At 39.8% G+C, this 25,590-nt stretch overlaps 2 protein-coding genes and 1 non-coding gene across 7 annotated transcripts; 2 read left to right on the top strand and 1 right to left on the bottom strand.

Moving 5' to 3' along the window:
- Positions 1–1,607: 1,607 nt before the first annotated feature.
- CDC26 (cell division cycle 26) lies at positions 1,608–9,434 on the bottom strand. Its single transcript, XM_031450231.2, has 4 exons — positions 9,292–9,434; positions 7,265–7,372; positions 6,570–6,690; positions 1,608–2,039 (listed from the first exon to the last, which is right to left on the bottom strand). Exons 3-4 carry the CDS (start codon positions 6,648–6,650, stop codon positions 1,863–1,865), a joined length of 258 nt encoding a protein of 85 aa, XP_031306091.1. The 5' UTR covers positions 6,651–6,690; positions 7,265–7,372; positions 9,292–9,434; the 3' UTR covers positions 1,608–1,862.
- PRPF4 (pre-mRNA splicing tri-snRNP complex factor PRPF4) lies at positions 9,409–24,716 on the top strand. Of its 5 annotated transcripts, none has more exons than XM_064490430.1 (14): positions 9,409–9,538; positions 10,433–10,613; positions 11,967–12,153; positions 16,064–16,151; positions 16,561–16,640; positions 16,819–16,912; positions 17,424–17,518; positions 18,683–18,741; positions 19,197–19,320; positions 20,705–20,794; positions 22,752–22,874; positions 22,985–23,092; positions 23,184–23,302; positions 23,812–24,716. In XM_064490430.1, exons 1-14 carry the CDS (start codon positions 9,491–9,493, stop codon positions 24,003–24,005), a joined length of 1,590 nt encoding a protein of 529 aa, XP_064346500.1. In that variant the 5' UTR covers positions 9,409–9,490; the 3' UTR covers positions 24,006–24,716. The 5 variants fall into 5 exon arrangements, with proteins under 5 accessions (XP_064346500.1, XP_010995707.2, XP_010995708.2 ...); XM_010997405.3 differs by lacking the exon at positions 9,409–9,538 and adding an exon at positions 9,545–9,666 and having other exon boundaries at positions 10,436–10,613; XM_010997406.3 differs by lacking the exon at positions 9,409–9,538 and adding an exon at positions 9,545–9,660 and having other exon boundaries at positions 10,436–10,613.
- On the top strand, positions 14,041–14,170 carry LOC116152844 (small nucleolar RNA SNORA11). The gene has a single exon (XR_004136548.1). It is a non-coding gene; the product is annotated as a small nucleolar RNA SNORA11 (small nucleolar RNA).
- Positions 24,717–25,590: the final 874 nt, after the last annotated feature.

The following is a 25,590-nucleotide window of genomic DNA, read 5'->3' on the forward strand; positions in this document are numbered from 1 at the left end:
CTAAGCCTTAGTTTTCTCATTTATAAAAAGGCAATAATAGTACCTATTTAAATTAGCAATGCACATAAAGCCCCCAGCAGATACTAATAGGTATCCAAGCCATAGTAAGTGTATTTTTATTATCTCCTGATTATTATCCCGGCTCTCAGAAAAATGAAAGGTACACACTTCTGGCTAAGGCTGGTATCTCTTCACAAGCACTTGACCATCTTCTTGAGTTTGGGCAATCCAGAAATGAACACTAGGACCTAAGAAATATAGAATCAATGCATGTGATTTCAATGGTGTCAGAAGACTTGCAGCTGCAATAAGCTCTTATCTACTGATCTGGTAATTGTGTCATTCTTTATAAATAAAATGGCATGGAAATTTCCTGAGAACTGAAACAGCAACATCTCACTGTACCCTAATCACTCCATGTTCTTAGACCAGGCAGTGGGAGACTAGGAAAGCAGGTAGCAAGTAAGTTTACAAGCATAGGTTGAAATCATTTCTGCCTGGGTTCAAATCTCAGCTCTACCCCTTAAGAGCTAAGCATTAGTTTCACTTTTCATAAAATTAAAGTACTTTTCTCCTAAGAGTTACAAATTAAATGAGATAATCTGCATAAAGCACTTGGTATCGTATCTTAAACACAGAGTCCTCTTGAGTATTGGCTAATGGGAGGGGAAGCAGCTCAGGAGACACTGTGTTTTCATGCTTCTGTGCCTATTTGTGCTGAGAAGTCAGTGCGGTTGAGGCAGGGTTTTTTGTAGTTGGTTTTTTTTTTGAGACAGTTCTTGTTTGACAGCATTCCCCCTCGTTTGTTTTTGCTTTTTTGCCCTTCCATACTGGCCTTTGCAGGATTCAAAACAGAACACAATTTTCCCTATCTGGAGCCTAACACTTGCTGTGTTTGAAAGATTAAGATAACAGAATTGAAAGCCCTAGATAAAACTGGAAGAATAAAGTTTTTTTAAGAATGGTTGGAGGAAGAAGGGAAACTATGTTCTCCTGTCCCTGCTTCTCCCACATTCTGATTACCCAGACTTAAACTACCCCAGAAAGGCTGGGTAAAATCCTGCTGAGGGGTCTCTCCATGATTCCAGAGGTTCTTTCTACTACAATTGGCAGTTCCCAGTAGTTGAATTAAACGGTGAAAACAAAAAGACACGATTCTAAATTACCCCTCTGAGACTGACTCCTAGTGGGAAAAATTCTTAGGTAAGTTGGGAAAGGAAGGAAAATTGGAATGATGGTAATACTGATACTCCACTGCCTAACCTCCAAAAATTATACCCAAACGAGTTACAACGCCATCCTGTAGAGATTTTGGAAATCCACAATCTGATCAAGTTTACACAAAATCATGAGAATCTCATCTCTCTAAGGGCAGGGATCTTTGATTTGTTCCCTGATGTTACTGAGATGTTACACTGATGTTACTAGAATGGTAGCTGGTACATAATAAGCACTCACTAAATACTTGGTGAATAAATGAGTTAAAGGAAAGTCAGTGATGGGGATCAACTGGAAGTTTTCTGTGCTTAGTGTCTTTTAGTAAAAATGGGAAGAAATGATGTAGCAATTTAACAGTGCTATTATATTTCATTAAAGATGCTGCACACTTTTCCAAAAATATATTTATTTTTAAAAACAAAAATCAGACAAGTTTCACAGAGTCAAAGTTTCCAGAGACAAAGCAGAGTTTGAATTTCAGCTTAAAGTGAAAGTTAAGCATCAGTAATCTCACACGGAAGTATTTCTCTCTGCAGGAGGCAAAACATTCTGCTTGACTGCAAACACTCAATTCTCTAAATCTTGTTTGTACTTCTGCCATTATTTTACTCCATTCCAGGCTCTGGCACGCAAGATAATCACCTCTAAAATTCAAAACTTCCAAATTGAGATGAACGGTTGTTGGGCTTAGGCTGGGGCTTATAACCAATTCGATCATTAATCATCTGTTCTCGGCTCTTGGGGTCACTGCTAAGCCCAATGGCACCTTCTCCATCACTGATTCCTACAACATCAACATCTTCCTTTTGTTTCTTACGGGTCTGAAAGTATAAAAGTTTTAGTATTAAAGCAATATCCTTTCTGTTGACATTTATTTAGCACCTACTATGTATTAGGCATAGAGTAAAGGATAGAGTTCAGGTCTATAGAACAATAAACTGAAATCTCAGGTTTAGATGGTTAGGGGGACAAGGGATACAAGGATACAGTAATAAAAGATATAACAACCCTTACCCTCCAGGATGTCACAGTCTAACAGAGAACAGGTAAATAAGATAATTACAACATGGGTATGACAGGAAAGTCCTCACAACAGATGGGGAAGGGGAGTGACCAGTAAAATAATAACCACCAGAAATCAACAACTTAGCTGACACAATGAGATTAAATGTAACACTGGAATAGAAAAAGGTTCTGTGCTGTATTATCATGAGGCCTGATATGGAGGGTTTTATTTTGTTTTCAGATAACAGGTTTGGCTCTTAAGCCACAAGTGACTGCAGAATTCACAAAGTCTATATCTCAGTTTGATCATTTTCAAAAAGAGAGACTAACACTTAACCCACAACTACCACTACCTGCCTGTAAAGATGATACTAGATGATGATAACTTTCTCTGGAGTGAACAGACGTTTTAATTAGAGTTTCTTACTAGAAGAATGGCTCAACTATACTAATCCCTGGACTCATCACCATTCTTCACCACTTACTGCTGAACTGTGAGCCTTTAAATGCCAACATCAAAGTATTATAGTGAATAAATAAGGTATTACTTGATATACATAAACATAACGACCTTCCTGAGTTACTCTCTAGTTAGTCTACACTACCTGATAAATAACATTAGAAAGTTCTCCCCAAACACCTCTGTGAAAACAAGCTTTAAAAGGCAAAAGATGATACCATTTTATAAGCTGTGAGAAATTGAGAATATCCAAGTAGAATGAAATCATTTAAAAGGCTTCCTATTGTGAACAACTGCTGGCTGTTTCAAAATCTAGAGTCATCAAAATGTAATCAAACTAATTTCAGTAACAAATGAATTACCAGGTTTCTACTGTTTCATTTTAGTGCAGGGCAAAAACTAACCCTCCCTCTTAAGTTGCTCTAAAATAGGTCAAACTCACTGGATAACTGCCTTTTGTAGAAAGATTAACTCAATAGTAACAAAAAGAATAAAATATCTAGGAATAAATTTAACTAAGGGGGTGAAGAGACCTACACATTGAAAACTGTAAGACACTTGAAATAAAATGAGGAAGACACAAAGAAATGAAAAGACATTCCATGCTCATGGATAGGAAGAAACATTGTTAAAATGTCCGTATCACCTAAAGCAATCTACAGATTCAATGCAATCCCCATCAAAGTCCAATCACATTTTTCACAGAAATAGAAGAAAAAAATCCTAAAATTTATATAGAACCACAAAAGACCACAAGTAGCAAAAGCAATCCTTCATAAAAAAGAACAAACCTGGAGGGATCACACTTCCCGATTTCAAATTATTTTACAAAGCCATAGTAATAAAAACAGCGTGGTATTGGGAGAAAACTGGACACACAGATCAATGAAACAGAACTGAGAGCCTAGAAATAAACCTACACATATATGGAGAATTAATTTATGACAAAGTAGCAAAGAACATACAAAGGAGAAAGGACAGTCTCTTTAATAAACGGTGTTGGAAAAACTGGGCTGTCATGTGCCAAAGACTGAAACTAGATCACTATCTTACACCATATACAAAAATTAAATTTAAATTAAAATGGATTAAAGTCTTGAATATAAGACCTGAAACCATCAAACTCCTAGGAGAAAACATAGGCAGTACTCTATTTGACATTGGTCTTAGCAGTATCTTTCTGGGTATGTCTCCTCAGGCAAGGGAAACAAAAGCAAAAATAAACAAATGGGATTATATCAAACTAAAAAGCTTCTGCACAGCAAAGGAAACCATAAACAAAATGAAAAGACTGCCTACTAAATGGGAGAAGATATTTGCAAACAATTTATCTGATAAGGAATTAATATCCAAAATATATTAAGAACTCATACAACTCAACAACAAAAAAAGACAACCTGATTAAAAAATGGGCAGAGGATATGAATAGATATTTTTCCAAAGAAGACACAAAGATGGTCAACAGGCATATGAAAAGATGTTCAACATCACTAATTATTAGAGAAATACAAATCAAAACCACAATGAAATATCCCCTCATGCCCATTAGAATGGCTATTATCAAAAAGACAAGAATTAAGTGTCAGAGAGGATGAGGAGAAAAGGGAATTTTCACACACTGCTGGTGAGAATGTAAACTGGTGCAGCCACTATGGTAAAAAATATGGAGATTCCTCAAAAAAATTAAGAAGAGAACTACCATATGATCCAGCAATTCCATCCTGGGTATATATCCAAAGAAATCAAAAACACTAATTTAAAAAGTTAAGTGCACCCCTGTGTTCATAGCATTATTTACAATAGCCAACATATGGAAACAACCTAAATGCCCCTTGACAGATGAGTGGATAAAGAAGATATGGTATGTCTAGACAATGGAATACTACTCAGTCATAAAAATTATCTCAGTTAAAAAAAAAGTAACTCAACAGTGAGCTGACTCTAAAGAGTCAAAGTTCAGCATGAGAATAATACTTTATGAGACTCGTTACAACTGAAATTTAAACTATACAGGGCATTTAAGGAAAGGGAACACAGTGTTCACAGGCACTGAGATTGAAGTTAAAGATTGCAGTGGAAGAAGATAAAGTGGAGAGATGAACATGGGCCAGATTACCAAGGGCGTTATATGCCACCCTAAGGAATTTGGACTTTATTCTGAAGGCCAATAAAAAACTTAAGTCTTATCAATGGACATCTAATAACTTGGGGTAAGGTTATACTTAAAGATATAACTGACTATATTCTAGAGGCTGGGAACTCAACAGTGAAGAAGACAGACATGATTCCACAATCAAGGTTCCTAATGTAAATGACTTTACAATAAACAAACATATCTCTGTAAATTATAATAAGTGCTATGAAAGAAACAAATAAAGTGCTTTGAGAGAGACCCTAATGAGATGAAGGCAGCACAGATAGGAGTGACACACCTAAATTGCATAAGTTTGAAAGAGGCCTCTCAGACTGCAGAAGTGACATTCAAACTGAGATATGAAGAAAAGGGAAGCACTCCAGGCAGAGGGGAATAGTATGTGCAACAGCTATGAGTTATAAATAGTTAGCATGTTCAAGGAGACGAAAGAAAACCAGTGTGCCTAGGATACAGAGGGCAAGTCGAAAAGTGGCAAGAGGTAAAATGTGAGAGGGACCAGAACAAACAAACTCTTGCAGGCCATGATAAGGAATTGAGATTTTGCTCCAAGTGCAGGAAGCCACTGAAGAGCAGGGGAATGACACGATCTGAAAATTTTTAAAGATCATTCTAGATACCTGATGGAAAATGGGCTGAAAAGACAAAGATGGAAGTAGAGAGACAACTTAGGATTCTATTGAATTTTTTTTTTTGGTTGGGGGAGGTAATTAGGTTTACTTATTTATTTATTTTTTTAATTTTACTTATTTATTTTTCTCTTGGAGGTACTGGGGATTGAAAACCCAGGACCTTGTGCATGCTAAGCATGCGCTCTACCACTGAGCTACACCCCTTCTCTGATGCTACTGAAATTTGTACAAAGTGGGATAATGGTTATTTGGACTAGTGTTCTAACAGTGGAGATGAAAAAAAGGTATAGGTAGATTCTAGAAATACTCTGGAGCTAGAATCAAAGGATTTATGGACAGACTGAATATAAAAGGTGAGAGAAAGAGGGAACTCAAGAATGATTCCTAGGCTTCTGGCTTGAGCAACTGCTTAGATACTAACACAGGGAACACAAGGTGCAACTGGTTTCAGGAAGAAATCAGGAGTTTTGGGTTTTACCATGTTAAGTCTAGTGGGCTGAATAATGACCTCCAAAGCTAGGAGGTTTTAATTCCTGGAACTCAAAATTGTTGCCTTGTATGTGAAAAGGGTCTTTGCAGATGTGATTTAACTAAGAATGTTGCGATGGGGATATTATCCTGGATTATGTGGGTGGGCCCTAAATGCTACCACATGTGTCCTTATGCATGTGGTATAAGGGGCAGAGGGGGATTTCAGACAGAAGAGAAGGCAATGTGATCACCGAGGCAGAGACTGGAGTGATGCAGCCACAAGTCAAAGAACCCCAGCAGCCACCAGAAGCTGCAATACTCAAGGAACAGATCCTCCCCTAGAGCCTCTGGAGGGAGCCTGGTCCTGCTGACACCTTGATTTTGGACCACTAATACCGATTTCAGATTTCTGGCCCACAGAACTGTGAAAGCATACATTTCTGTTGTTCTAAACCACCATGTCTGTCGTGATTTGTTACAGGAGCCACAGGAAGCAAATATATTACATTTGAGACGCCTGTAAAGCATCCAAATAGAGATTTCAAATAAGCTGTTGGTAGAAGAATCTGGAGTTCAAAAGTCGGAGTTACTGTTTTAAACATTCCTAAGGATTTGAACGCTGTACTCTTACCTCTAGGTCCTTTCGAATGCTCTCAAACTCCTCAATGTCATCAAGCTTCAGCTCCAGACGGGTTGGTTTTCGTCGCAGCATAATGAAATCAACACTAAGGGAAGACCCAGTGAACTACTGGCTGTTAAAAACGGGCAGAGAGGAGAAAGAATTGGAAGGGATAAATCTCAGCTACAAATATTAGACAGATTTGTAAGCATACACAACCAAAACGAATGGCGATACAAAAGACTCATTTGGATTCACAGATTGACTTCTAAGCTTTTATTTGTATGATTATTACATTTTCAAGAGATGATGGAGATCCATAACTCTTTAAATTCAAAAATCTCTTTCTTCAGAGGGGAGGGTATAGCTCAGTAGTAGAGCATGTGCTTAGAAGGCACGAGCTCCTGGGTTCAATCCCCAGTATCTCCATTAAATAATTTAAAAATCTTTCCTCAAGAACTTAAAATAGCAAGCTGCCTAAAGAAGAGGATTCTAGGCAACAAACATTTTAATCTTATGCTCTAGTCACAAAGAGGTACTCTAGCTAAGAGAATAAAGTTAAAATATCACATCTTAATTCAGTATAGTTAGTGGGAGAGTATAAAAGCCATTATATTTGATCAATGTGGGAACTGTGAGGGATATCTGATCACTCCCAAATGCTAAAGTCAGTTTATTAAATCTTACAAAAACTCCTTCTAACTCACCAATTCACAGTTATCCTCAGGGTCTAAATAGGTCCCAGATGGATAGGTCATTCATGAAACAAACATTTCTTGTGCAGCAGCTATAGATTTAAAAGGTATAGTCGCAGTCTGTGGGGAAAACAAACATGTAAATGGAAAATTGCAATACAGTGTAATAAGAACTCTGATGAAGGTAATGCAATGGCATCACACAGGCCCCCAGTCCAATGGGGTGACCCGGGAAGTGGCAGACTTCCTGGAGATGATGTCTTTACTTGTGAAGGGCAGCCAGAGAGAGGGGATTACGGGCATCCCAGGCAGAGAGAAAAAGTACGCAGAGAGGCTCAAGAGAACACTCTAGAGTCTGAAAGCCCATCTTAATGCTTATGCTAAAAAACAAAAGCAAACAAAAACCCTTTTTTTAAAGAAGAAAATAAAACTCCTCAACTGAGTTTGAAAGCTCCTGATGGCATAATCTTTATGTTCTCAACAGCATCCAGTAGAATATGTAATATTCTGCAATAATATTCTGTAATAACCAGTCAGTAAATGTTTTGTTGAATTAACTAAGAGGTCCAAATTTAAAAAGTGAAATAAGTTTTTCTTGAGCACCGTGCTACACTTTTCTTTTACATTCTCATTTTTATTTTAACACAGAAACTCTGTAACATTGGCTAAATTACCCCTATTTTACAGATAAAGTCAAACCTGTTGATTAATAAATGCTAGCTGTCCATAAAAATTATAAATAGATCACATGGTGAGGATTAAATCAGAATGATGCAGGCGAAAGTTCCTTTAAAGTATATACAGATATAAATTATTATTACATGTATCTAGGATGTAGCTAGTGACTGTGAAGTATACAAAGAAGAAATGTCTCCCTCTCCCATGAAGCCTGGGACAAATACAAGTGATATTATCACACAAGCACAAAACACACACAACACAAAACACTAGCACATTACATTTCAAACTGCTTTAGTGGGGAGGGTATAGCTCAGTGGTAGAGTGCATGCTTAGTATGCAGAAGGTCCTGGATTTAATCCCCAGCACCTCCATCAAAATTAAATAAAGAAACCTAACTACCTCCCCCCACAAAAAGATCAAACTGCTTTGTACTAAATCAGATACTATCTTGATTCCAATGTAGACAAATGGTAGAGGAAGCCGAAGTTCCAAGGGAGGAAAATGTTTAACAGAAAAAAAAATAACTGTTCTGCAAACTATAAAAATCTCGCCACTAGGGAGCAGTATAGAGTAATGGGTAAAAGTGCTTGCTCTGGAGGCGAAAGGGCAGAGGGCAGGTTCTAATCCACTGATCTCGGACAATTAACTTCACCTTTCACTAGATCTTAGTTTCCTCGTTTGTACCAGGATTCTTTTGTTGTGCGGATTGAATGACGTAATGCAGAGTAAGTTCCTGGTACATAAATTTGGCATTTAGTAAAAGCTCAATAAATAACAGCCACTATTATTGAAATTGTCCTTGGGGAGGGTAGGGGGGCTCTGTCCAGCTCCGGAAATACCAATATTTTGAGCATCTCTACCCCCGACAAGGGGGCAAAAACATTGTCTTGCTCATCTCTGACGCCCCACCAACCAGCGGAACACACGGCTATGCAAAGTTGCTTGCGTGCAGTATACCTGATGCCTGACATACATCATCTCACTCTGAATAAAATACGAAGACCATGCTGAAGACAGCAAAAGCAGGCCATGGCTCCTCCGCCGGGTCTTTATCATACTTTGGCGCTAGGGGGCTCTTCGAGCATATTCCTTCGTCGTCGCCGCCCAAATTCACCAAAAATTCACCTAGCTAAGAGGAAGCCACCCAGAGAACTTCCCAACAGAGAAGACCACAGCACTCCTTCCGCAGCCCCAGGGCTGCACTCCTAGGTCCAGGGCAAGGGTTTCCATGCCAACACGGTCCTTCGCTCCAGGAGGATTTAAAGCCCCTCGCAGGGCCGGAAAGAGACAGCAGGCCCCGAAAGCCCTCGATTCGCTCCGGGAGTTCAGCCCGGAGCCGCGCGACTCAACGCACCTACCTCTTTGCAGGCCTGTTCAACTCCTTCCCGGAACCTCGGCACCCACCCCGAATCGTCTGCTCTACAAGCTGGACTACACTTCCCAGACTGCTCTAAGCCTCTCTCCTCGCAGAACTTCGTCCTCCGCGTGCTATTCTCGGAGGCTCACTGGGTCACACTTTTCGACGCTCCCAGACGCTTTCCTACTACGATTCCCATCATGCTCCACGCCGCCCAGGACGCTGCGTCGGCCCCCGGCCCCCTTCCGGTTGGTGACGTAGTTCCGCTTTGCTGGGCGCGCGGTGGACGGTCTGAAAGGAAGAGCACGGTTTGCTTTGGGGCTTCGCGGCCCCGGAGCCCAGCATGGCTTCCTCACGAGCCTCCTCCACGGTACAGGTCTCAGCTCACTCTTGCAGGGAGCTCGGAGGGGTGGGGGAGTCCCTGCGGAACGGGGCCGTTAGGGAACGGGCTCCGGCGATGGAGGGCTGAGAATGGTGCCAGACTCAGTTTGTTCTTAGAGAGCGGGGCAGCGTTTTCCTTATCCCTAAGTGCTTTCATGTATTTTAGCTCATTAACGTCTCAGTACCTCCCCAGCCCACGAAATTTAAATAACCTCTTCCATCTGATCCAGAGACGGAGTTCTGAAAGGGAGTAGTGTCTTGTCCAAGGTTTTTGTCAGTGTCAGACCCCTTAATTGTAATGAGGCCTCCTAACGTCATATCTACTGTCTTACTTCTGAAAACGTTTGAAATATATAGGCCAGTAACTGTAACTTGTTCCCCCTTAACATCGCGTTGGTTATTTCAGTTATCCTTGAAATCCCCTGTGATGAGCAGTCACCCTGGATGTTTCATAAAACCCAAGAGAGAGTGAGCGCACTTTGACTGAAGTAAACATGTTCCAAAGCAAACCTTTGCTAGAAAAATCACCAAGATAAATTCATAGTTTTATCCACCTCTTCCTATGTGCAAAACTTAGGTGATTGAGAGACTGGAATCCCCCCCCCCCCATCCCCATCAGTGAAAACAAGTCTTAACTGGTGTCCAATTTGTCCTTTTCTTTGGGGAGGAAATAGGATTGAAGCTCTGCATGAGCTTCATCCTTATGGGAAGCCTAGTAAATTGCTAAAATTAAGCTTTATTAATCCAGGTATTTGATTTAGCAGGCAACCAAAACTAAGGCACCTGATGACTTAGTCGCTTCTGTTGTGAAGAAACCACACATCTATTATGGCAGTTTGGAAGAGAAGGAGAGGGAGCGTCTGGCCAAAGGAGAGTCTGGGATTTTGGGAAAAGAAGGACTTAAAGCAGGAATTGAAGCAGGAAATATTAACATAACCTCTGGTAAGATCCAAATTGTGAGCCCATCTTTACCTTTGGTGCTCAAATTTTCTGTGATGATTAACTTCCTAAACCTAGATATCATTAGTATCAAAAAATTTCAAATTTTAAACTTTCACTTAAGTAAGGCTGAACTCTGCCTATCCCATTTAGCATTATCTAGAGAACTGTTTTCTTAAAAATCTTTTATACAGTTTTTCTTCTATGAATTGTTAGTAATTTTACAAGGAATTTATCTAGTGTGTATTTGGATTCAAACTGATTCCATTTATCTTCTGGAGATGTAGCATAATTCTGGCATTGGTTTGGAGCTACTGTGGTTCATAATATTCTCCTTTTTTCAGTTTTCTAATTATTTTTCACCCAAAATGAAGTATCTTTTAAATTAAAAAAGTAATAGCCATTTTTATTTTGAAAGGCATTAAACAGTGTAGAAATGTGTGAAGTAGAAAAACCCATAATTCTTTTCAATACGGGCTATAGCTTTATAAGAAATAAAACTATAAAAATACAATTTTTTTCACAAGTGAAACCATGATAAACAAATTGTAACATGTATTTTTTACTCTATATACTGTTGAGGATATCTTTTCATGTCAGTAACTAGTGGTCCACAGTATTTTTAAAATAAAATTGTTCATGTTTGTCATAAGAAATTCTAACAGTAGAGAAGCATATAAAATCAAAAGACTTCTCTGTAGATAGGACTTCTGTCAGATTTCTCATTGATCCTCCCACACATTTTCTTTTCTATACACATGCACTTTAGTGACTTTAACCTTTTTATGTTGTTTTAAACATAACTGCATCACCACTGTACTTTTTCACGCAAATGCTTTTATTTGGTGTGGGGTTTTTAAAACTAACTGCTAGATTATCCAAAGAGACACAGTCAAGGAATATCACTTTCATGGTAATTATTTTCAGTTTACAAGTTACATTTGTAATTGCCCCTACACTGAGACTGTTTTAGAGAATAGTTTTGGCAGTTGTTAAAATAATTTTTCTATTTATCTTGTGGATAGAAAGCCTAGTTAACTCATTTGCTAAAGGTGCTTCATACTCATTTTCTCTTGTAAACTGTGTGTTTTTATAGGTGTAAGGTTGCCAAATGAAACAAAATGACTTGAACCATTTTCCTGCTCTCCCCCACCCCCCCCTTTTAAAACTGTCATTAGTTTTCTATGTTTAGCATATCTAAATAAACTGAGAAACAGTTAGCTGTGAAGTGTGTAATAGATTAGATGGTAAATTTTCCTTCCAGGCATACAGACTCTAATTGCAAGACATTCTTTCTTTCTCCCTGCTTAAAGAAGATCTGATAATTATGCCCATGTTGCCTGTTCTTTTTTGTAGGAGAAGTGTTTGAAATTGAAGAGCACATCAGTGAGCGACAGGCCGAAGTATTAGCAGAATTTGAGAGAAGGAAGCGAGCCCGGCAAATCAATGTTTCCACAGATGACTCAGAAGTCAAGGCTTGCCTTAGAGCCTTGGGGGAGCCCATCACACTTTTTGGAGAGGGTCCTGCTGAAAGAAGAGAAAGGTACCCTTTCTGAATATTTACTCTCTTCTCTTTTATTCACAGAGTTTTAGTTTCAAATTTCCGTTGGTCCAAAGCTAGAACTTTAGTAGAATGTTGACAGAATATCTTATTAAGTTGTGTTAATGTAATTTAACCCATAATCTGAGTCTTGGGCCAATTTTTACTCCACTACTGATTATTTTTTGTGAACTTTGAAGAGGATATTAACGTGCTCCCTCCCTTTTTCTTCTCAGTGTGGAGTTGTGAGTTGTTACTAAACTCACTTGTTACTGAACTCTGAAAATGTAAACAACAAACACATTCTTTGTCAACAACATGAAACATATAGTAAGTTTTTTGGATGTTATTGAAAAGAGGCGCTGTCCTCAGATAATGCTCCTCTTGTGATTTTAAGGTGACAAAATCTCTTACTGACAGGCTATTCATACACAATAATGAGGACCTTCTCTTGTTTTTCTGTCCACTATTTCATCTTTCCCCTTCATTATGTCTTTTTTTTCCTAGTTTTTGTAGTTGACACGTTTAATCTTCTGTTCATTTAGATAGAACCAACAGTGCTGGGCATGTTTAAATTATAGGGGAAAAAAAGTCTCTGTGCACCAATCCAGTATCTTGCAAAACCAGCTGGGCTGGCCACAAGAGTGGATGGATGGGAGAGGTGGAGGCACCCCTGGGCAGGTGGCTGGGTGCCAAGAAGGGCTAGAGGGGAGAGAGTAAAGGGGTTTCCCAGGTGGAAGGGGACTGATTGTCCTAATGGGAGCGGTGCAGAAGGTATGTCAGAAGAGGGGGTTTGGGGGGCAGGACAGGTCAGTGCTTTCTCCACTAGGGCACAGTGTTAGAGGAGGCTCGGTGCCACCACCTGCCCACCCTTTGCCCTTGGAGAACCAGTGACCCATAAGCTGTTGGCACAGCAAGTCCCATTGGAAATACAGATAACAGCCTACCCCTCCCACCATGAGCCCCCTTTCCTATGGCCTGCCTGCCTCTTCAGAACTTGTACATCCTCACTCGTTACATTTACTCTCTTAAGGCCCTTACTACTCATTTACCCTTCAACCCACTGCAAACTGATTGACTGTTACCACACTGAAATTGCTCTATATTAAGGTCATCAACTCATCTTTACTAAGATAGCCCTAGTACACTGCCCGCCACCCATTCCCTGCTTCAAACACTCCCTTTTCTTGGCTCTCATAAGACCAGATCCTCTCAATTTTCCTCCTATTTCTCTGACTGATTCTTTTAAGCTTCTTTTTCCCCTTCGTAACCCTTATATACTGCTGTTCTTTGCCTTTATCCTACACTAACCCTGAGTGATCAGATCCATTCTCATGACATGTTTCCCGTGTATTCTGATGACTCCCAGATCTCTGTAGCCTAGCTATTCTGCAGATACTTCAAACTTGAAATATCTAAATTGAACTCGTCTGTTTTCCATCCTTTTCCTATTCTCCTTGTGAATACTACTACCATTCACACAGTTTGCAGTTGAAATCCTGCCTCACCTTTTGTGTACCCCATCAGCAAAACCTAGTCTATTCTACTTCTCAAATGTACCTCCAGTGTGTCCTCTTCTGTCTATCTCCATTGCTTTCACATTTTGACTGTTAGAATAGCTCCAAGCATGTGTTAATTGCTTGCTTAAAATCCTATAGTGTCTTCTTATTGAACTTAGAGTGAAAAACTCCTAATCATACTCCTCATTCTTACCTTGTGTCACCTTTCTTTAGCTTATTAGACATAGTAACCATAATGAGCCTTCTGGGATACTCAAGCTCTTTTTCTGTCTTTCCACTTAATTTTTCTCTTTTCCCTCTCTTGCCTTTTAGGGAGAGCCCTTTTATTCTTTTGGTTTCGGCATAAATGCCACCTCAAAGAAGCCTTTCTGGGGTGTGCTCAGAGCAGGGAGCCTGAAGAAATGGCTCCTCTGTTTACAACACACCCAACAGGAATCTGGGTTCATTGTAATAAGGGGCACAAAACTTGTGACCTTCCTATTAGCAAATGCCCTACACATGTGCCCCTGCACCTCCACTTTGCTCCTGGGCATAGTGCTCAGTATTGGAAGAAAAGCTACAGTATTTAGTGGCAGAGTTTGCCACCAAGAGCCTATCCAGTCCATGCATAGGTAGGCTGATAATAAAGGCTTTGAACCTCTCCTTTCAAGGGAACCAAAAAAAAGAAAGATTCTATACGTCATTCTGGAAAAGGCAAAACAGTGGAGACAGTCAAAAGATCAGTGGTTGCCAGGAGTTTGGGGAAAGAGGAGAGATGAATACACAGAGTACAGAAGTCTTTTAGGGCAATGAGAATACTTTATATGACATCATAATGGTGGATATATGTCGTTATACATTTGTCCAAACTCACAGAATGTGCAACACTAGCCACTGTATTAGCATGAACCCTAAGGTGAACTGTGGACTTTGGTAACTAGGATGTGTCGGTGTATGTTCATCCTTGGTTTAAAAAAAAAACAAAAAACACCACTGTGGTGAATGATGTTGATTATGGCTATGCATGTGTGTGGAGAGGAGGGGGCATATGGGAAATTTCTGTACTTTCTTGTCAATTTTGTTGTAAACCTAAAACTGCTTCCACCCCCAAAAAAAAAGTCTTAAAAAAAAAAGAGAACTCTCAGGGTAGACATTTTTGGCAAAACTCTTGTTTCAGTTCTGTATATATGTATACAGATTATATGTGTGTGTGTTTGTTAGATTGTGATGTAAAATGTATTTTTTAAGCCAGAAAAGTTTACATTCCACTGTAGTTAAGTTATACTGGCAAATAAAAGCATAAATTACCCTCAAAAAAAAAAAAAGGAAGAAAGAAAGAAACCCTTCGTAACACCTGACTCCTTGTAAGGTAGGCCCCCCATTAGGCTCTATCATGATAGGTTGTTTTCTTGCTAGCCTTTCAAAAGTGTACTTTTATTGTTGTTTATTTTTTGTCTTCAACAACAAAGTCTGTCTTATTGTGTCCCTTAGGTGATTGTCTTGAGTCCCCACTGCCACTGTCCTAATTCGGTCCACCGTTAAGGCTCAGGATTCGTACAACAGTATACTGTCTGATTTCCCCGCCTTTGTTCATCCGTCTACAGTCCATTCTCCATACTTTTCCGGGAATCTTTCTCAAATGTAAATCCTCCTTATCAGGGCATGAGGAGTGGTATGTGACCTGGCTCCTACTTAGGTTTGCAGCCTTATCTCTCTCACCATCCCTTTTCCAGTACTCCTTGCTCCAGTCGTACTGAACTGTTTGTGATTCTGAGCTCAATATGTTTTTCTTTCCTCTAGACTTTTACATTGGTTGAATCCTCTGCCTCTACTGTCCTTTCCCATTCTTAACCTATTAACCTGATAAATTGAGGACTCAGTTTAGGTAACACCTCCTCCACGAAGCCTTCCTGATTCTCCCTCCAAGCCTAGGTTATTTACTCCTTACATGATTACTGTTAGCACCCTGCAATTAACACTGTTACAATGCTTAACGTAACATACTATGGTCTCTGTCACTTTCTGTCTGTCCATTCCCCACCCCCAGTTATGCTACTTGAAATCAAGAACTGTTTCTTACTCATTTTTTTGTACTTAGCATCTGAATCAGTTTCCAGCGCATGGTGGCATTGAGTGAAGGTTATCTGTATTCACAGCCCAAGTGGTAGCAGATGGCGCTAGCGGACTGTAAATTGAGCAGAGTAATTGCTTATAGTTCAATTTAGGAAATCTTCAGATAAAGACTGTTGAGTAGGAGAAATCACACTGGAAGTTTAAGGATTACAAATTGACTCTTAAAGAAGGTTGCTGGGGGTTTGAATGGTGAGAGAGTAGAAAAAGTCTGCTCCCTTCTTAGGTATACTTTTCACAATCTCATCTCAGCTCTGTTTAAATTCTGATCTTTTTTGTTACAGGTTAAGAAATATCCTCTCAGTAGTCGGTACTGATGCCTTAAAAAAGACCAAAAAAGATGATGAGAAATCTAAGAAGTCCAAAGAAGAGGTAAAATATGTCTCTAGCTTCATAGTACAGACATGCAGGACACAAGGGGATAGCTCTTATTTTCTGTTTTCAGTGTTTTACTTTGCTAGGGAAGGAGGGCGTTGACCTTACTGTTCAGAAATAGTTGTTGAAAATAGTTTGTGGCTCCTGTGTAGATATAAACAGAGGTAAGTGAGTTTCTCATTCAGGAAAGAACCATAGTATTCCTGATGCCACTTTTAACAAGGAACCAGAAGCCATCCAATAGGAGCTCATAGAAAGAAACACAGTAGAAAGCACATACACCTGATTTCATCCTGTTGCTGAACTAATTCTCCTTTCTTCTGGCAGTTACAATAGCAGGTTGACAGCTATGAAAGGGGCAGAAATGCTTCAGACTTGACATTTCTGCTCTTACTTTAACTTTCAGTATCAGCAAACTTGGTACCATGAAGGACCAAACAGCCTGAAGGTCGCTAGACTATGGATTGCTAATTATTCACTGCCCAGGTAAGGAGAGCCTAAAGAAGGAGAGAGAAGCATACTTTTTCTTATTTCCTCCCAGGGACTGCAAATCTGCTTTATAATGACTGTGGTGGTTAATTGAAATTAAGTGGAAGAGAGACTTGTGTGGACCTTTGTTTCCAGCCTGTTTGCTCATAGTAGTAGTGTTGTTACTATGTCACAGGGCAATGAAACGCTTGGAAGAGGCCCGTCTTCATAAAGAGATTCCTGAGACAACCAGAACCTCCCAGATGCAAGAACTGCACAAATCTCTTCGGGTAGGATGCTCTGGGCGATGGTCCAATATTAAAGATTCTTAGATGTTTATTAGCTGTTGTCCTGAGCCCACCCCTAGGACGGGGAAGGCAGCTGTACACACTCCTCCCTGCTTACACTGTTTCTGTTTGGGAGAAGCCGCCAGTTCAGGTGGCAGGCACCCACTGTACTCTGCACTTGGCAGAGGCCAATGGCCCTGCTCTTTAATTCTCCCTTTTAACGTGTCAGACTGTACTTTAGACCTTGCCACGGCTTTCCTGTTTGTATTAGCTGACACAGAGCTAGTGATATTAAGACTGAAGAAAACAGCATGCTGGGGTTCCAGATGAGCTTTGACTCCATTCATTCATTCGGATAAGAGTCTCCTAACCAAAAAAAAAAAAAAGTGAAAGAACCTTGGGGTGGGTTAAAACGAGCAAGTTTTTTTTTTTTTTATGATGGGAAAACCAAGAAAGTTTGGATTAGCCTGTTAATGATCCCTTGTTTGCCTTTTTTTTTTTTTTTTTTTTTAAGTCTTTGAATAATTTCTGCAGTCAGATTGGGGATGATCGGCCTATCTCCTACTGTCACTTCAGTCCCAATTCCAAAATGCTGGCTACAGCTTGTTGGTAAGTCCCATTTTACAGTGATCTTTTTTCTTACTTGGGGTTCAGGGAAAAAAATCAGCATTTGTCTTAGAAGGCTGTTTCTGTACCATTTGCCTCTGTTTCTCATGACCACACCAAACTAGAGCTGCTAGTGGTTAACCATTGTATTTTACAATACAGCCTTCCATTGCAGTTCTTACTATCATAAGGGACCCCAGAGATCCATGACACTAGCATCGTTTTGGAGCAGATGTATACTGAGCTCATAGACTGACAAGTATACACACCTCAGTATAGCTTTTCTTCTTTAGTTTTGTGACCTAGGTAAGATACTTAACCTCTGTAAGCTTCAGTTTTCTTATCTGTAAAGTAGGATGAGATACTGCATTTTGCCTTGATAGTTCCTAGTGTAAGGACTTGGTAAACATGACTTACACTGTGGTTTTTTTTGTTTTGTTTTTCGGAGGGAGGGACTGGGGATTGAACTCAGGACCCTGTGCATGCTAAGCATGCGCTCTGCCACTAAGCTATACCCTCTCCCCCTTTGTTTTCTACTTGTCACCACATAAGCAAAAAACTCTTAGGATGTGTTAACTCTGTTGTTTTGCTCTGTTTAGTTATTTAGTTGCTTTTGTGGGACATGGTCATCTGGTGAGAGGGGAAACTTTGTTACGTTGTACATGCAGGAACTACTTGACTAGGCAGAAGTTGAGACTGTGGTTCAGGAGAAAGCCAGGGACGTATACAGATCCCTCCACCTGTGCAAGTCTCAGTTCCCTTCACTGCTTCACTGTAAAGTAGAAATGATCATTCATTTGAAATGATAGGTATGAAAGTAATTTGTTGGAAATTTTCCCAAAATAAAACTTAAAAAAAAAAAATTTAAGTACTTTGTGAGCAGCAAAATGCTATGCATACTTAAGGAGATAATCTCATTATTAGTATTACTATTGGATAGTTTAATTTATCCTATGTTTCCTTACAGATTGATCCGAAATAGTCCAGTAGAGGCCTCTGGTTGCATGAGACCTGGATATAGCTTTCTTCTCTAACCCTTTTTCTTTTTTGTTTGCCTCTGTGACATTTATTGGGAGTGAGAAGAGATTGTCCTTTAGTAATGTTACCGAGGTACCTTTTCCTTCCCAGACCAACCCTGGCTGAGATGATTTCCTTTGTGTTTGATAGGAGTGGGCTTTGCAAGCTCTGGTCTGTTCCGGATTGCAACCTTCTTCACACGCTTCGAGGTGAGTTAGAATCTTCCCTAAATCTCAGCCTTTTTCCCAGTGTGAACTCTGTCAAACACTACTCTCAAACTCTGTCTGACACTCAGACCCAGTACACAGAAGATTGATTCTTGATTTGATTTGACTTGGCTTGATTTTCTCTTGACTGCGGGGCTGGATTATAATGACTTCATATACATAACACTTTTCGTTCATGTCCCACCCTACTCTGGCATTTGCAATCTCTAAACTAAAAAAGTTTTATTGTGTTTTTCTTTTTCAATGTCATTTATATGTTAAATTAGTTTTTTTAAACAGTTAAATAGCCACTTTAAAACTCTATGTCCACATGTTCCCGGATATATATATGTATGTGTGTGTGTGTACATATATATAATATACTCATTGTCTGTGTTTACATGTAAGTTATAAGGGAGCAGGAACCCTTTAACTTTCATCTCTTAACACTCCTTCAGGCCATAACACAAACGTAGGAGCAATTGTATTCCATCCTAAATCTACTGTCTCCTTGGACAAAAAAGATGTCAATCTGGCCTCTTGTGCTGCTGATGGTTCTGTGAAGCTCTGGAGCCTTGACAGGTGACTATTACTGTTCTGTTCTGTCCACACTGCAGTCACTAAAGTAAGTAGTTGATTGGTCGGTCCTTGAGGCCTGAAAATATGGCTTTTAACCCCAGAGATGCTAAGAGTCAGAGTAACTTGATGAGAAAATGGAAAGGAGGGTTTTTTTCTTAGACCTTTTCTCATCAGAGGAGTTGTGTAAGGTTTTCCCTCTTGTTAACTTTGTACCTTGATTTTTGCCTCTAACATAATAGCCACTGTTTCCTGGCTCCAGTTATTCTGGAAGGATCCATCATACTTCCCATGCAATAGATTGACATTGGTGAAATGCACTATTTGGTAGGTTGACTAAAGATAATTTTCTAGGCAGCGCATTGGTCCTTAGCAAACAGCCACAGGGGAGAGGAAAAAGGTTCTCTCTGGCAGTATTGCCAGAGAATTGACAGCCCCTCCCAACAGCATCATCCTTTACCTAGACTGTATTTTCCAATTACAACAGGTTTTTTTTTTTAATTTGTTTGTGATTATTATTTTCCAAGAAATTTTTGGAAGCATTTTGTTGGCTAAAAGACATCTGAATGCAATTGTTTAGTTTTCTTTGGGAAAAAAGCACATGAGACTTTTGTTCCAGGATTTTGTAAAGAGCTAATTAGTGTCTCTCCTCTTTGCCAGACAGGGTCTTACCTCTGAGCACAGCAAGTTTTAATTGGCTTTGGTAATAACATAGCAATATTTGTTCCCCTAGGGCTTTGACTAGTTCTTTGTATGCACACTGACATCGTTCCCTTTTTAATTGCTCTCTTTAGGGTTCATGTTTACTTCCTTTCGCTGGTGTTTCAGGTGTTCTTTCTGTGGTTGCTGGGTAGTAGAATTTAATGGCCACCAAAAGGAAACTAAGCCTTGATTTAGGAGTTCCTTCTTTCATGTGGATCCTTGAACAAGCTAAAGTTTGAGAAAAATTTATCTGTAATCCACTTGCACCAGAACTGTTTGATATAGCCTCACGTCTCTATAGAAGTTTGTTTTCTTTCTAGAATCTGAACACTTCTTTGGTGCAGAGAGATTATTTTGCTTGTCAGGCTGAAATATCTCTTACTTTCTCTGATGGTATAGCATTAAGAGTTTATTATCATAGTGAATTGAAACAGAAAGATGATGTTTATTGAAGTGCTATGGACAATTTTGCCCTGTAGGTGCATGAAATAGTCCCAAAGCTTGTATAACCCTGGGAAGTGAGTTAAAATATCATTAGCCCTAAAATTTTAACAATAACAAGTTAAGTTACAGTCTGGCTTGTCAAATCATGTAGAATGGGTGCATCTGTGCACAACAGTTAATAAATTTAATGAGTATTTACATGACTGTAAGAAAGTTTACATACATATGTTTGATTTCTTTTCAGTGATGAACCAGTGGCAGACATTGAAGGTCATACAGTGCGTGTAGCCCGTGTAATGTGGCACCCATCGGGACGTTTCTTAGGTACCACCTGGTAAGCCATCCTCTTACTGTTCTGTCCATACAGGCCTTTGGCATCTTGCTAACCCTTTATAGCTAACTGCCAGGTAAATTTCTAGAGCAGAGATCTTTCAGGTAAGAATTTCTTGGACTACAATAAAGCAGATGGATCAGAGTATTATAGGGTAACTCACTCACAGGGTGGGATCCAGCAGACAGCGATCCAGAAGGATTCACAGCTGTACCCCACTCCCTCAAGGGGCCCCTGGGACAATGTTAGAGTTAACCTAGGGTGTGGGGGTACAGGCTTGGAAACAGGAAGTACATTCCTAAGTCAACATTTATGAATGGGTAACTAGTCTTGTGGTCGCTAGGAATACATCCGCAAAGGTCTTCCTCATTGTTTGGGAACTAACAGAGCATAGAGGCCACCTGGTCCTAGTGATTCTGTTAACAACATAGCCCTTGACGACAAAGAAGTGATTACTGCACTGTTCAGTTCTGGGCAGGGTCAGCAAGATAAGGAGGAATTGTACTGGCCCAAGACTGCGTCAGTTACGCTAACAGCTATACCCTTGTCAATAGAACATTTACATCACCCCAGAAAGTTCCCTCATGCCCTTCCTTAGTCAGCTCCCCTTTCTAAAGCAACCATTGACCTGATTTCTGTCACCGTAAATTAATTCTGTTTGTTCATGCTGTATGAACTCATTTGTGGCTTTTTTTTACTCAGTGTGACATTTTTAAGATTCATTCGTGTCATTGCATGTATCCTTTTTTTTTCTGCTCTTTTTTTTTCTTTCTTTCAGTAGTTCCTTTTTATTGCTGAGGAATTTTCAGTTGTATGGCTCTGCCAGTTTGTTTATCCATTTTCCTATTGATGGACACTTGGGCTGTTGCCAGGTTTTGGCTAGTCAGAATAAAGCTGCTATAAATATTCTTGTACGGTGCTTTTTGTGGACATGTTTTTCTTTCCTTTCTCTTGAATAAATACCTAGGAATGCAATTACAGGGTCATGGGGTAAATGTATATTTAACTTCTTTTAAACTTCCAAGTGGTTTTCCATAGTGATGGTACCATTTTACGTTCCCAGAATTCTGGTTGCTTCACATTCTTGCCAACATTTGGTGTTGTCCATCGTGTCATTTTGCCCAGCCTAGCAACTGTGTAGTGAAATCTCATGGTTCCAAACTTTTTACCCTAAGGACTGTTGGTTTTGAATATGCTGTGCTATGCTTATTGACCATTTGTATACCCTCTTTTGTTCAATCTCCACGTGCTTTGCCCATTTTTTTTTATTGAGGGTTCTTTGTTTTGTCTTTATTTCCATGTGCGTAACAGTCCTACCACCAGTTATTGAAGAGACTTTCCTTTCTCTGTTGAAATTGTTTTGGCAGCCTCATTGAAAAAACATTTGACCATGTCTTTGGGTCTGTTTCTACTCTCTTCTGTTCTATTGATCTATTTGTTTATGATTGATTTATATATCCCTAGCATTCAATTTAGAGCCCAATAAATGCTCAGTGAATAGAAGGACATAACAGTGGAACCAAGGAAGAAGGAAGGCGCAATAGAATCTTTGCTGGGCCATTCTTGTGGAATTCTCTCTTTAAAATAGCCACTGAAGTGGGCTTACAGGAAATCCATGGTTTCCCAGTTAGCACTCAAGACACATATGCTTAGTTACTGAGGCATTGTTTATGTCAGAAAGGAATTTCTTATTAATATGGTTATGTGAATGGCTTCAGAAACATAGCTTGAACTACAACTATAGTACTTTGCACACTGTAGGAACTGAATATCTGCTGGTTAATTGTTGTTGTTTTTTTTTGAGGTTGGGAGGGAGGTAATTAGGTTTATTTATTTACTTTCCTTAGAGGAGGTATTGGGGATTGAACCCAGGACCTCTTACATGCTAAGCATGCGCTCTGCCACTTTAAACTGTACCCTCCCTGCTATCTACTTGTTAATTGTTAGTTTGACTTCTTAGCTATGACCGTTCATGGCGCTTATGGGATTTGGAGGCTCAAGAGGAGATCCTGCATCAGGAAGGCCACAGCATGGGTGTGTATGACATTGCCTTCCATCAAGATGGCTCTTTGGCTGGCACTGGGTAAGGCTTTTTCCACATAGCTGGGGCAGCTCAGTAGTCTCACCTCTTACATATGCCTGCTTCCGCAGACAACTGGATTAAAGATGTTCATTCATAAATTCTTTTATCAGGGGACTGGATGCATTTGGTCGAGTTTGGGACCTACGCACAGGACGTTGTATCATGTTCCTAGAGGGCCACCTGAAGGAAATCTATGGAATAAATTTCTCCCCCAATGGGTAAAATAAGCTCATTGAATGAGGGGTGGAGAGGGTTATTGGTTAGAAAGTATTCTTTGTTTCTAACTTGGATACTACATCTGATCCACAGCTACCACATTGCAACTGGAAGTGGTGACAACACTTGCAAAGTGTGGGACCTTCGACAGCGGCGTTGTATCTATACCATCCCTGCCCATCAGAACTTAGTGACTGGTGTCAAGTTTGAGCGTAAGCTTTCCTCCTATTGTAGGCTTAATTGCCAGACAGACAGATTGCTCTTCTGTGGAATGCAGGCCAGGCATTAGCTTAACTAGGAAGTGGAACAGGAGAGAATTTGGACTCTGTTGAAGGAACAAATTGTAATTTCCTTCTGTCTGGCACACTTTCAGAGCCGTGGCACAGCATGCTGCTTGTTTCTAGGAAGTAAGGAAGACTACCATGAATGTTTTGCTTCATTTTTTTTTCCACAGACGTTCCAAGCACTTAATCCTTCATGTTTTTCTGGATAGATTGTCTTTTGGGGAAAGAACCAAAAGACCCTAATAATGTTATTTCTTCCCCTAAGTCTGCCTGTAGTTGTCCTTGTCTTCCTAGAGGCCTAGTAGAAACATAGATCAGAGTGTTGGGTTTTTCTGAATGTGAAAATACCTTCTTTTATGTTCTAGCAGATTTTTGGGCTTTTATTTTCTTACGCTCTTTTGAATTCCTCAAGCAGCACCCCTTCTTTTCTTTTGTAGCTATCCATGGGAATTTCTTGCTCACTGGTGCCTATGACAATACAGCCAAGATCTGGACCCACCCAGGCTGGTCCCCACTGAAGACTCTGGCCGGCCATGAAGGCAAAGTGATGGGCCTAGACATTTCCTCTGATGGGCAGCTCATAGCCACTTGCTCATACGACAGGACCTTCAAGCTCTGGATGGCTGAATAGGCAGGACCATGGAAAAGGACTCTCTAAGCTCATCTCCCTTAAGAGCGATTTTCAAAAGAAAGGAATTGATGTGTTTTGTTCTATCATGTTTTTTGCCAATTACCATGTATAGATCCTCAAAAGAATTGGATTTCCACATCAGCCCCAACTCCAGGCAGGCAGCCCAGTCCCTGGGTGTTGGTGAATCCCTTTCATGGTTGAAATTTTAATTTTCATCGTTGAGCCCTGCCATGAACTACGTAGACATTGTTTTTATTAATATTTTGTTTGAATACCCTATTGCCTCCCTCACAGCACTCAGGATTGTGACTGGCTCCATTTTTAATTCTTGAAACTTGGCTTTGCATTACGTGGTACATGCTTCAGGACTACGTGTGAACCACAGAGCAAGATGGCTGGACTACAGTCTGGGAGCCCTCAAATTGAGAGGCACGTTTCAACGCACAAGGGCTTCACAGTGCCTGACAGAGCGAGAGCCCCGAGAACAGGAGGTGAAGAGGCAGGCACAGCTCCGCTCACGGTTATGCCATAGAGGAGATTTTACCTCTTCTGTCGAGTTCACTTGGAATGCTAACTGCATCAGGAAGCTCAGAGCTGAACATTTGCCTTATCAAAACAATTCTCCCATTTTGCTTTGAGGTTTGGCATCCTTCATGTTACCCCAAAACTAGACGATTGTGTCAATATTCAATGAAATTTTTAGAAAACAAACATGTCTCTGTTGTGCAACTTCTTTTCTATTGGGTATTTAAAGAATGTAACCTTCAGATCATGGTAACTCTGGAAAGAATCTCTAATGGGTATTACTAAACAAACCTCCCTTATTCTTCATTACACACTTGTTACAGAGTGAAATCCCATGGTAAAAACTGTCCTTAAAATAATTTTTTTGTGTAGTTAAGTGTTTTCTGTATCCCAGCCACTGGTCCCATCTTTTTAGTTTGAGGTATAATAAATGAGCTCAAATATGGCGTATTCTTTAATAAGCATTCTGTTAGTGATTTTTTTTTTTTTTAATAGAGGACTGTCGCATTGTCACTGGGCCAGACTGCCAGTGAACTGGATCTGGACTCTAATTCTTACTTATTGGCCATGTAGCAGTTACCTTCAACCTCTTTCCACCCCAGGTATACAACCACTGAACTATGTAAGTTTGCAGTAAATTGATACAAAAATATAGGAATTTGGGAGAAGAAAGTATTGTGTGTAGAGAATTCAAGAAGGGCTTCTATGATGGCTTCTCCTTTAACATGCAAAACACTTGACTGTTGCAGGGAAGCTGAGAGTGACGTGTCTGCCGCTGTTGTGCAAGCTGGTGTGTGGTATGTAGCTAAATAGTCTGTCTAACCTGATTTCAGTTATAACTAAACAGTTGTGTATTCTATGTCCTGGTAAGCTTCTGGATTATCAGCTGTGCCCTCCTTTGGGCACTTCACTATTATTTAAGTATTAATAGACTCTATTCCTCAATAGTTAGCCATGAAAAGAAATTATTTTTCATTACTACTTCTGTAATATGAATAAACTAATAATGAACATTAGTGTATTAGCATGCAATCTGAAAAAAATGTTAAAGATTTTCAGG

This window comes from Camelus dromedarius, chromosome 10 (assembly GCF_036321535.1).
Source record: "Camelus dromedarius isolate mCamDro1 chromosome 10, mCamDro1.pat, whole genome shotgun sequence".
Classification (NCBI taxonomy): Eukaryota; Metazoa; Chordata; class Mammalia; order Artiodactyla; family Camelidae; genus Camelus; species Camelus dromedarius.